The 12,135-nt window shown below is 39.3% G+C and overlaps 1 protein-coding gene across 4 annotated transcripts in view; it reads right to left on the reverse strand.

The window, feature by feature from the left end:
* FREM1 (FRAS1 related extracellular matrix 1) overlaps nucleotides 1–12,135 on the reverse strand; it is a 169,250-nt gene that overhangs the window by 75,723 nt on the left and 81,392 nt on the right. For all 4 annotated transcript variants that reach the window (XM_033237386.1, XM_033237385.1, XM_033237388.1 and 1 more), the window contains exons 14-16: nucleotides 9,360–9,568; nucleotides 6,898–6,991; nucleotides 2,883–3,135 (exon numbers count right to left, since the gene is read on the reverse strand). In XM_033237386.1, coding sequence (XP_033093277.1) covers nucleotides 2,883–3,135; nucleotides 6,898–6,991; nucleotides 9,360–9,568 — 556 coding nt within the window. The remainder of the gene's footprint in view (nucleotides 1–2,882; nucleotides 3,136–6,897; nucleotides 6,992–9,359; nucleotides 9,569–12,135) is intronic.

The raw sequence follows: 12,135 nt of genomic DNA on the forward strand, positions 1-12,135 counted from the left end.
ATTCCAGCCTGATTGTGTACAAGGTGCTGAGGGTGAAAGAAGATGAGAGTTTTAGCTGACAATGGCATAGGGGTAGGGCGTACGTGCCAAGGAAAGTCAGCAAAGTTTCCAGTTGCCTTTGCTGGCTTTGTGCTGAGCATTAAAGGATGAGTAAGAGTTTGCCAAGCAGATAAGGTAGAACACTGGGGGATAGGACAGAAGATCTGTAGGGAGAAGCAATGGGGGAGAGAAATTAAAAGTCACTCTAGAAAGAGAAGACAGCTTTAAAAAAAGAGAAGGCAAATAGCAAATTGAGTAACCATAATTTCTCTGTAATGGAAGCATAGGATATATTTGCAGAAATAGCTGCAAAAGCAGGCCAAATATTAAGCCACTAAATAGGTAGTGAACTTCTATGTACTGCAACATAGGTAGTGAAATTCTTTACCTTGAAATGGAATATAGCCTAAGGACATGATTTGTACTTACAAATGTTAATCATAGTGTTATTTAAAAAAAAAAATGAGAGAAGACAGGGTCTCACTCTGTTGCCCAGGTTGGAGTGCAATGGCATGATCATGGCTTACTCTAGCTTCCATCTCCTGGACTCAAGTGATCCTCCTGCCTCAGCCTCCAAGTAGCTGGGACCAGATAATGTTAATTGGGAGAATAGCAAATTAATAATAGACTTTTATATTGTAAGATGTTATTCTCTTACTAAAACATATTTATAACTTTCTAACATTTAATACATATTTTAATAAGCATGTTTAGGTGATAATCTAAATGATAAAAGTAATCTGCAAAAGTGCATGCACAAGATGATTGCAACTATGTTAAAATTATGGTCAGAATAAAGAGAATAAAATACTATAATACTGAAATATAAACAGTGACTCTTTTAGATATATAATAAGGTGATTTTTCAAAACTTTATTGTACTTTTCCATTCTTTCCAAGTTTTCTGCAATGAGCATGTATTATTTTTATACTTATAGAAAGCAAATAAAGTAATGCTAATAAAATATTCTTAGGTGACCTCTAAATCAACATGTAGAAGCACGAGAAGGGCCAGAAAACTCACTGAAACCTCAGATCCTGCAATACTGTGGTTCTTTATCCTGATCCCAGCACAGGACTGAGGAACTACCAATTGAGTAAGTGAATAATCATTACAAGAAAACGTTAACATTCAAATACCAAAATTCCCTTTGAATTGAGTATTCCTTCTAACTTAGTAACATAGCCAAAAGCCATCTATTTGAAATAATTTGCCCCAAAGTCCTACTGGGTTTATTTTTTTAAAAAAATTAGTTAACAGTCCTGTTTATGGCTGTTACACTAGAGGAGATTTAGAAATCTGTATACCTGTTGTTTAGCACTTAGAGGCACTGGAAAAGAAGACAGATTCTTCTTACCCCTAATTTACCTGTGCTGCACGAGCCTGCCAGAGATGTTAAATAATTAAGCAATAAATAACAAGCATTGGACTTTGGATCCCTTTTCTGCCAGTCTACTTCAGATCCACTGGGGAAATAAAAAACAAGTACCTCGTTGTGAACTTCTGAGGGACATCAAACATATGAACTATGCTCCTCAAGACAAGGAAATCACCCACGAAATCTTTCCTAAGACTAAACACAGATAAGAGGATAGAAAGATACCATTTAAAGAAAAAAGATGTCTGGTGAAGTGATTAAAATGTCCCTTATTAACTAATTGGTCACAAGACATCTGGTGTTCCAATAAATCATTATTTTCCAAAGTATATAGGACAAATATTATTTCAAAATGTTTTCTCCTATCTCTGAATTAATCCTTCGCTATCTGCATTCCTCCTCCTTGAATTTCTTTCATGCCTCACTGCTTGAATTTCTTCAAATAAGAAAATGATTTGAATTCTGAAAGTTCTTGTTTCCTATACCACTCACCTGGCCTTACATACTTGATCACACTTCCTGCATTGGAACTTGCAGTTTAAAGAGGCATATGGATGAGTAAACAGGAAATTGCACTAGAGTACAGCAAAAGCCAGCAGATGAAATATGCAGCATTGTTACCAAGGAAGTGTCCCCAACCCAGACCTCAGAAGATGTGCAAGGGGAGATGATGTGATGATGTGCGGTGTGTCAGTGTCAGTCACACTGTCATCTTTGCATGCAAATGGGTTTTGTCTGTCCATTTAAGTTCAAAGTCTTTCATAGCAGGGTCTAGGTCATATTCCTGTGTACCCCACAGTGCTCAGTGCTATAACCTGAAGATATCAGATGTTGAATTAATATTTTTTAGTGGAACAAATGCCACCTGGGTGACAACATAAAGCCATGCTGAAAATGTAAGTGCAGTGCTAATAAACGAACATTTTCTGTACATCTAACCTGTGTTCATGCTGTCATTTGCTGTGGGCAAGTTACATACAGGGTTAAGACATTATCGTTGCTTTTCAGGAACTCAAAAAGCAGACCAGTTACTTCTTAGGAGCTAGTTGGTGATAAGTAAGCTTTGAAAATTAATAATATAAATACTTTAGGAGCTTAATTCAGGCATTTCTGTCACGATTTATAGATCCACAAACTATGATGGTCAAACCGACCAAAAAGGCTAAGGAGAATCACAGGGTGAATGGAAGGTCTGTGTGGTAGTGTCAGGAACAAAGCAGCAAGTAACATGTGCCCTTTCTCAACTGTTTGAAATTCATTATAATGAAATTCATTACAATAACACAATCAGAAATACTTCCACATATGGTGATCATGCTGGAAAAACAGAGGCCAGGCTGAAGCTGCTTCTTGTTTTTAATGGAAGCAAGCATTATGACTGTTTGATTATGGGATCCCACACTGAAGAGTGGAGACTCTTCATGTTGCTTGCATTCCCTCACTGGTCACTATGCTGCTGCTTACCAGTGTGTTTGTATGTTACGGCCTCTGAGATAACATCTCCCTGAGAGAACTGATCCACTGTGACTCCAGCTCTCCTCACCACCCCATGCTGAGGTTCTCGAGCAATCACAAACATCAACTTCAAGTTATCACTGTCCACATCAGTAGCAAAAACGTATTCAGAGGTGATGACCACCTCTCCTCCCTCTGAGCAATTCATGACAGGCGTGAGGTCAGCCTTTAGGACTGGTGGCTCATCATTGACGGGGAATACCTATAGGCAATGGAAGAAAGCATGTTTTCAGAAAAAGAAAGAAACGGCAAATTCTTTGACAGGTAATCCATTGCTCACAGTCAGAATGACAGGCATTTTCGATCTTACAGACACGTGAAACAACAGCCGTGGAATTTGGCCAAGCAATCTGTATCTTTTAACTTTTCCCATGTAAACCATCTTGCAAGGAATGCTCATGTGAGAGACAGTTTAGGTAGGAACGGGAGAATATGGTTATGGTTCAGGACTCAAAACTCTCATTTGTTTCTAGACAGACAAAATACAAATGTAATATAAGGCATTTTTCACCAAAGCCCCTATCCTCTTTCATTAAATTCACACATATTCCAGAAGAATTCTGGTCTTTGTGGTCTGAGGCATTTTCATTTACTACATCAAAGTTATTTTTGTTTCAGATTACTTGGTGATTACAAAGCTTTCCTCCACCCTCAACTTCCTGCCACCCAGGAAGTTTCTCTGAACTTATAATAAGCAGCAGCTGCATTTCAAACAGTTTGAGTTAAATATGAAACTCCGTAACTATTCAATCAACGCCAGTTTTCAACTTGACAAAATGTTTTTCTCTCACTTTCATGAAAATAAAACTCCAAGTAAAAAGGAAAGAAAAGTAACATGGGATCACACTGGCACTCTACATTTAAAAAGATCGTGTAGAAATCTGGAAAAGCGTATCTTCTAAAAGGGAGTGAGGACAATCACCTTCTTAGTTCACAGCCATAACTTGGTGTGTGCTGCAAGGCTGCCACATCTGCCCTGCAAATCCTCTCAACCCTACACCTTCTTCCCCAATGCTCAGCCAAAGCGATCTTTTCTAACATGTGGATTTTAAGTCACTGCCTTGCAGAGACCTTCAGGGGCTTCTCATTGATTCTGCTAGGATTTCTCCGGCCTTATCCCATGCTGTGGGGTGCCTTTGCCACTCCACTCCAGTTTTACCCCAGCACACGTTCCCCACCATCACAGGGCCTCTGTATCATCTCTCTCCCCACTGCCCATCTCTCTTCCCCCTGGCTATTCTTTCCCCAATTCTTTACTTGGTTAACTCTTCCTCCATCAGGTTACATGGGGATTCCTCAGGAAATCCTTCCTTGACTATTCAGCTAATTTAGGGGCTTCTATTATTTACTGTCTTTTAGCATCCTATTTATGTATAGAACCATCTAAATTTTAATCACTCAATTATTTCAGTGATAATCTGTTTAATGCCTGTCTTCATCCCTGGCCTGTGACCTCTAGAAGAGCAGTGACTTTGTTTGTCTTGCTCATCATCATATTCTAAATATCTAGCCTCAGGCTTGGCAAAGAGAAGCACTTATTAAATATTTGCTGAATAAATGAATGAGTGAATGCAACTATGCATATATGTCCTGATTATCTTGTTATTTAAACAGGCTAACAACTCTAAAACAAATACACATGAAATTGTTTGGATACTTCCTTTAATGGATAGAGGAATGGATAACAAAAGCTCCAGGCTAGTTATTTAATTAAAGATTTTAAAAGCCTACAATATTCTCTACCTTTCTATTGGCTTATTAAGGAGAAGCATCTTTGTTCAACTCCCCTGAGTGAATTCATTTAAGACCTTCTCCAGTATTGTTCTTGACTCTGAGGAATATCACCAACAAATTCAATGATGACCATCTTGCAGCAGTTCACAAAAGAGCCTCAGCTTTCAAATGAAAATAAAGTCTAAAGGCAATAGAATTAAGAATATTCCTTCTGGTTTAAAAAAAATCACAAACACTTGTCCAAAAATTGGCTGTGCCTCTGTTTGGCTTTTAAAGACCATCTTCTTGTGTTTAAAAAGAAACAATAAACAGATTGCTTCCCCAAAATGCACTGCCTATTGTCATGGATGGAAGATAGGATTAGGGTTTTTTTCCCACAAATTTGCTTTTCAGACAAAAAAAAGTAACCCAGAAACTCTTTGTCTCTCTGTAAGTCTGCCAACAAAGAAAACTGTCCTTTTTGAAGCTGCAATAACATACTGCTCTTTGTTCAGACCCCAAAGGCCATGATGAGGACTAAGTGGGAAAATGAAAGGAAGAGATTGCCTTGTTCCTGTCACAGACAGGTGCATAGGAACTGCTGGCCAGTATGATCATCATATCACCTAGTGATGTAGAAGGGTGGCTGGGTGAGGAGGAAAGAACACTGACCTAGGAAACAAGGAGTAGAGATGCCAGCCCAAGCCTACACTGTCTAGTCAACGATTTGGGGCAAGTCATTGAACCTTCTTGGACCTAAATATCCTTAGCTATAAAATGGGGATAACTCCTTCACTGCTTCTTAAAATTATAGATGTATGTGAACATTCTTTATTAGTCACTAACTAAAATACCTTACAAAGACATTATTATTACCAATATAATAATGATTTCATATCACAAAGATCTGAAAAATTCCAACAGAAATAAATAATCTAGTACAATGAAAGTTATTAGTGGCTCTTCAGGGAACATGGTATATTTTTCTTCATACCTTCTTTTGTCACCAAATATAAATACCTGCAAACCCTCTGAGTTATGTTCTTGGACTTGCATGCCACTCAACAAAGACATTCAAGGGGTTCCTGTAAGTCCCTCGGCCATGCACTCAAATTTTTTTTTTTTTTTTTTTTTTTTGAGTCAGAGCCTCACTCTGTTGCCCAGGCTGGAGTGCAGTGGCACGATCTCGGCTCACTGCAACCTCTACCTCCCAGGTTCAAGCGATTCTCCTGTCTCAGCCTCCCAAGTAGCTGGGACTACAGGAGCAAGCCACCGTGCCAAGATAATTTTTGTATTTTTAATAGAGACAGGGTTTTGCCATATTGGGCAGGGTGGTCTTGAACTCCTGACCTCAAGTGATCAGCCTGCCTTGGCCTCCCAAAGTGCTGGGATTACAGGTGTGAGCTACCTTGCCTGGTCTGCACTCAAATTTTATGTGCAGATTTTTCTTCATTTGTCAAGAGGGGGAAATATGATCTCAAACACTCATGCTAGGACTATATGGTATAGGAACTCACAAAGAAGCACCACACACACGCATACATGGCTTTTTCTATAAACAGAAAAACCCCAGTGTTACTAGCCTAACCTGCCCCACTGCTAAATAAGTATTTCTGAGTTTTATAGTTCAAAGATATTCGAAATAATTTATACATAGAATAAATTACTTTTTAAATTAAATATCTATGTTTGAAGGCAGAGTAATTCTGTCTTTAAATAGATTAGACAGAGATAATAATATAGTATGGCTACTTCACCATTATAACTTTGGTTTCTATTGGCAGGCCTGAGACATACAAGGATCAAAGCAGGTATTCTCTCACTTTGGAGGCTGTGGGTTTCAAGTTCTGTCAGGACCTGAGAGTTTTCCAACAAGATGCCCTGTGTCTATATGACTGCTATGATTTTAATGTGTCCCCAATAAAGCATGCATTGAAAACTTGCAATAGTGTTGGGAGGTGGGAGGTTTATAGGTCATGAGGGCTCCACCCTCATGAATGGATTAATGCTGATCATAAAAGGCTCATAGTTCAGTGTCTGGCTCCCTCTTGCTCTTTTTTTTGCCCTTCCATCACAGGTTGATGCAGCAAGAAGGCCCTCACTGGAAGCAGCTACCCAATCTTAGACTTCCTAGCCCCCAGAGTGATAAGCCAAATTTCTGTTCATTATAAATTACCCAGTCTGTAGTATTGTGTTATAGCAGCACAAAACAGACTAAGACAATAACTCAAGGAGGAAACTTTCTACCCACCTTAACATGTAGAACAAATTCTGCTGAATTTGTGCCATCGGTGACCTCCAAGAGTATGTCATCCTGAAGAACCTCAGATCCATCATGTTGATACCTGTGGGGATAATATTTGTCACTAATCTCTTAGGAACAGTGTGAGAGTAAATTGAGATGCATGACACATGAGCTCTTCCAAGGCTTTGGCCATGTGTTCACTAAACAAATAAATAGCAACAACAACAACAAAAACCCAACGTAATCCTGAAGTCACATATTTAACTACTCATATATTCTTGAATGTAAAATTGCTCCACTCTGGAAAAAATGTGTTATATGCATTTCTAATTTGTCCTCAAATTAAAAAGCAGCCCTTCAAATGCCACTGTGACAACAGGAACCATTTGGTATAGGTCTGTCCACTTGCAGAATACACTGACTAGGGCCAGGAGAACCCTCAGACTGAGCAGTAGATGAGGAAAAGTGGGACACTGTGGATTTGATTTTTCTCTCCCCTTTTCTACTTCTAAGGCTAATCCTTCCACCTGTGCTCTGGATCTATTCAGCTTTTCTCTAAAACTTTGATCAATGAATTATGTATTACCTCTTTCCCGTCATTTTTCCTCTTGTAGTGACTAGCTATCTTCCTCTCAATCTATATAGATTCTTAAATCTCTCTTAGACTTAAAAAATGCCTTTCCTTTGTCTAGCCTTGGTCCTATCTTCCATTAATTCTCAGTCACATTTCTTGAAGGCATGGTCTAATTCTAGGCTCTCCACATACTCTCCAGCCCATTGCAGTGATGCTTGGAAAGTTCTAAGGAGCTGCTGAAGTGAACTGAGCCAAATTGTAAACATACCAATGAGTCCTAGGAATGGGAAATAAAAGTTGTATTAAAAATAATATAATAGATTGAACATATATAATCTTTAACTATGGGGAAAAAATCAGAGCTGAAAGATATTTTACTGAGGACTCGTTTCACCCATAGGCTGGGTAGCAACTCAGGTTGGGGATTCCCTTCCTATGATGGGAAGTCCCACATCCTCCCCACCCTCCATGTTCTTATGCACTATCCACTATGCTTTATTTTGCATACCCGCTATGCTTATGCTTTATTTTGCCATGCTCCCTGCAATTTCCATCAAAACTATGTTGGTGAGTGATAATGGCTAATTCTATTTTACTGTGGTAAAATCCCTAAAAGATCAAATGGCCCTAAGAGTACACATTCAAAGGATGACTGGAGTCAAGCAGATATTCTTTCAAAAGCTGACTCCTCCATATAGTAGCTGAATGAACTTGGGCAAAGTCCTCAACCTCTTTGTGCTTAGTTCTTCAATTAAAATATGAGAATGGATACCTTGTCAGACTTGATTACTATGAAGATTAAATTTTTTAAAAAAACATAATTGTAAGCCTCTGACAGTAAGCTTGAACAGATAGTTCTAGCAAATAGTGGCACTGTTTTTCCTATCCATCATTCACCCCCTAGCAAGAATGACCTAAACAGGGCTCTCTGTCTAACAGATAGCTGAGAGCTGAAATCTCAAAAAAAAATTTTTTTTAACAAGAATAGGAGTGCAAGTGAAACGATCAAGATATCGTGGACTGTAAATCAATGATGGAACTGAACTGTCAGTATTAAACTGGTCTTCTTGTGCACAAACCTTAGTTTCTGGTCAACCTTCTAGTCTAATGCAGAGCTAAGCATTTGATATACAATATCTCCTATCATACTTTATCTAAAGGGCTAATACTCCCATTTACAGCTTGAATTTACAAGTGAGAAGTTAGTGTGTGGGCCTACCCAACCATTGCTTTTGAATAGCTTGTATTGTTTTCCAGAGTTGTTTGACTAGATTTTGTAGAAAAGTTTCGTACAGAACTGTACTAGGTAGAGGAAACGAAAGACCTCAAGATGAGGGCAGCTTCTCTAGGACCATGAGGCCAGGGATTGTGCCATCCCTGTTGGAGACTCAGGTATCCATTACTCAGCTCACCCTGCTTGTTTGCCTGCAGATCCCTGCCCTAGTAGAATGGAATAAGGTTACATTAAGGACATTGATCAACAGAGTTCTATCCCAGAGTTGCCGGGTTATGAAATATGTTTCTCCGGGAGACAAGTTCAGTTATGTACATTAGCCTCACAGATTATTTCAGTCTCTCTTTATCTAGTTTGACTATTACCTCTTGTGATATGTGCAGTTACCGCCAATTTAATATTCATGGCAATTAAATTTTTATTGTTCAAATATCCACGAAGTTATTTCCACTGGTATAGCAAGCCAGATGGAAATAAAATGTCTGGAGGGAAAGGAAAAAATTGATCATTTGTAATTTTCAACTGACCCATTGAGTGTGTTAAGTGGCATGTTGGTATCCTTGAAGAAACTTGACAAACTTCTTTCTCTTACTCTGCCTCACAACTGATCTAGGTAAGAAACTAAAGCATGTAAATAAAAAAGCCATGAAATGTTCTAACCTAACTTTTAAGGTATGGAGATCGCCCCAAGAAAATGTGTCCCCTGAATTTAGAGGAAATCCATTCAGCTCCACCCTTCCATGCAGAGGCAGTCCCCGCAGGGAGAGGTAAATATTGTCCAGCTTGGTATCTGCATCAGAAATCAGAATGTGCTCTGTGCTGATGACGCATTGACCTCCCTCAGTCACTTTCAGAGGGTTGGTGAATACCTAGAGAGAAGAAAGGAAAAAAATATTCAAAGCCTTTTTCCATGACCCCTGAAGACAGAGCTCATTACATCCCTGTAAAGCTTCCAGTATTATCTTCACATGCCAACTAAGTTTTCAAGAATGTGGTAAGAGGATAATTTCACAGCTAGACATTTTGACTGAAAAAAATTTTTTTTTACTATTTCTGATTCTAAGCATTAATGTGTTACAAGGAAGCAAGGCAGATTTCTAAGACTGAAAGTATCTACTTTTCATTTACTGCATAGCCTGTATAGTAGAATCGGCAATCATTACTACCTGTGCTGCTAAACTGAGGAAATAATAATTTTCATCCTCACGTCCATTCCCAACACTGTTCAATACACATACAGCTTAGCCTAAAAAATACACAAAATCTTTGTCAAATCCCCCTGAAGGAAAGGTTTCATCTACTTTTCATCCTAAAAATTCTTAAAGGCTTGGGAAATGGATTGGAGCTTTAAAGCTTCAGTCACATTGAGTATTTTAGAAATGGAAGTAGTGTGACAAAATTGAAGATTCCAGAGGAAATAGATTTATTCAAACATTAGACTTAAATATTAAAGCCACAAAGATAATTTGCTATAATAGAAAAACTCACAGCTCGACTAATAATTCATTTGTAAGTAAAAAGCAAATTGAATGGCTTGGGATATTTTATCACCCCATTGGGAGGGGACAATAAGTGCTCTATGGTCAAATATCCTCACCATGGAGGTTTATAAGGGACATAAGCATATCCAAGGCTCTGAGATCCTGCAGGAGGAAAACCTGATAACTTTGTTTAACCTATCTTTACCCCTACTCTTGTATTACTATGCAGACGTGAAAGCAAGCAGATACAGTGGGGTACCAAATCACGGGCTCTGAGGACCCCTCCCAGGTTGTCTAGGGTGAGGTGCCCTGCCCATGGGAGGATGCAGCAGTTCTCCTAGTAAGCACCTACTCTTCTCAGAGCAGCTGCTGGTCCCAGCAGAAAGGAAGTTTCCTGAAGAAAGAGCTGGTAAAGGAGGATGACAACAAATTGGCAGAGGAAAGGGAAGGAAGCAAGTGAAGCTGCAGCCTCTGCTCAAGAGCCCGCTCTGTCCTTCTGCACACCAGGGCACAGTGCGGGTACCAACTCCAGGCCACAGCCACATGGGGCATTCATGGTGCCACAAGGGCAGCCCCTTGCATCATGGAAATTATAAGACCTACAATTCTGAGACCGCTGCCTTCTATTCTTTAATCAACTACCGACGCAAAAACATAGACTTCTTTCCCTACAACTACCCCCACCTGACCCCTCCCAAGTGTCTCACTTTCACTTTGCTGAACCTATATTTTCACTGTGTGTAGGAGAAAGAAAGGGAGGGAGATCTTACTCAGAGAGGAGTGCTGTCTTTGAACAAAGGTCCAAGTTTGCCAACCTCATTTTTCTGAGCTGTATTGAATTAGTATCCCAATATGGAATCTTCAATTTCTAATGTTTCAAGGAATATACTTTGCTATATTGGATGATTTTTTAAAATATATATTTTAGGGCAACTTTCAAAAAAATAAAAGCACAAGGCTAATTTCCCCCCACTCATCAGTCATTAGCTTTTTAGTTTTTGTCCAAATCCAGTGCTCAGGTTTCTGGGACTCAGGTTAGCATGATGTCAACATCCTCCATAGTTACCACTCAGGTAGCTCTCTGCAGGAATTCTACATCAGGGAACAACTCCTGTGGTGGGTCTCACTGAAGCTGCTAATTTAATTTTATTTCTAATATCCTCAGTTTTTTGAGGGACTATTTCATTTGCCCCATATACTGTAAAAGGTAAAAATTTAAAAAAGGGAAGCTACTCTGCCATTCTTTCCCCAACTCCTCAAAACTATTCAATGAACTTTTTCCTTCACACTTTTTAATTTCCTCCTCAGATCATCCTTCTCCAGCAAGAGACTTGAATTACTTTGCATAAAAGAGCATTTCTCCATGATTGTTTCAGAGAAAGCTTTGGCTTCTTTAATGCTAGGCCATTTCATGGCCTGTATCTCATACATAGAAAAGAATGGTCTGAATAAAATCTTCTCAAGTTAACTCCATAGGCGTTCTAAACTATTTCACCACTAGGAATATGATCTGGTTCCTGATAAGAAAGCTGTCAAAGAATGGAGTTAGTTTAAAATCCTCCGTGTGAGCCCTCTGGCAGGTTTTCTACCAAAGGTGGCAAGTCCACAGGTGTGGGAGGTCAGGCCAGTGATAGAAATAAGTGTGGCGAGCTGGGTGGGGGCTTAGATGGGCTGGAGAGCATGCCCTATGCAATGGGTGCTGTGGGGTATGCGGGTTCAATTTTGTTAGAGCTGCCAGAGTTTCAAGGGAAGCTAGGAATCAGCCTTGATAGACAATCTTCTGATCTTTAAATGTTGGCAATTCATTATTTTCATATATCGTTTTGACCTACTGATGTGGTTTGGCCATGTCCCCACTCAAATCTCACCTTGAATTGTAATAATCCCCATGTGTCAAGGGCAGGGCCAGGTGAAGATAACTAAATCATGGGGCCAGTTTCCCCCATACTGTTCTC

Source organism: Trachypithecus francoisi, unplaced genomic scaffold (assembly GCF_009764315.1).
Source record: "Trachypithecus francoisi isolate TF-2019V2 unplaced genomic scaffold, Tfra_2.0 Lachesis_group16, whole genome shotgun sequence".
NCBI classification, from domain to species: Eukaryota; Metazoa; Chordata; class Mammalia; order Primates; family Cercopithecidae; genus Trachypithecus; species Trachypithecus francoisi.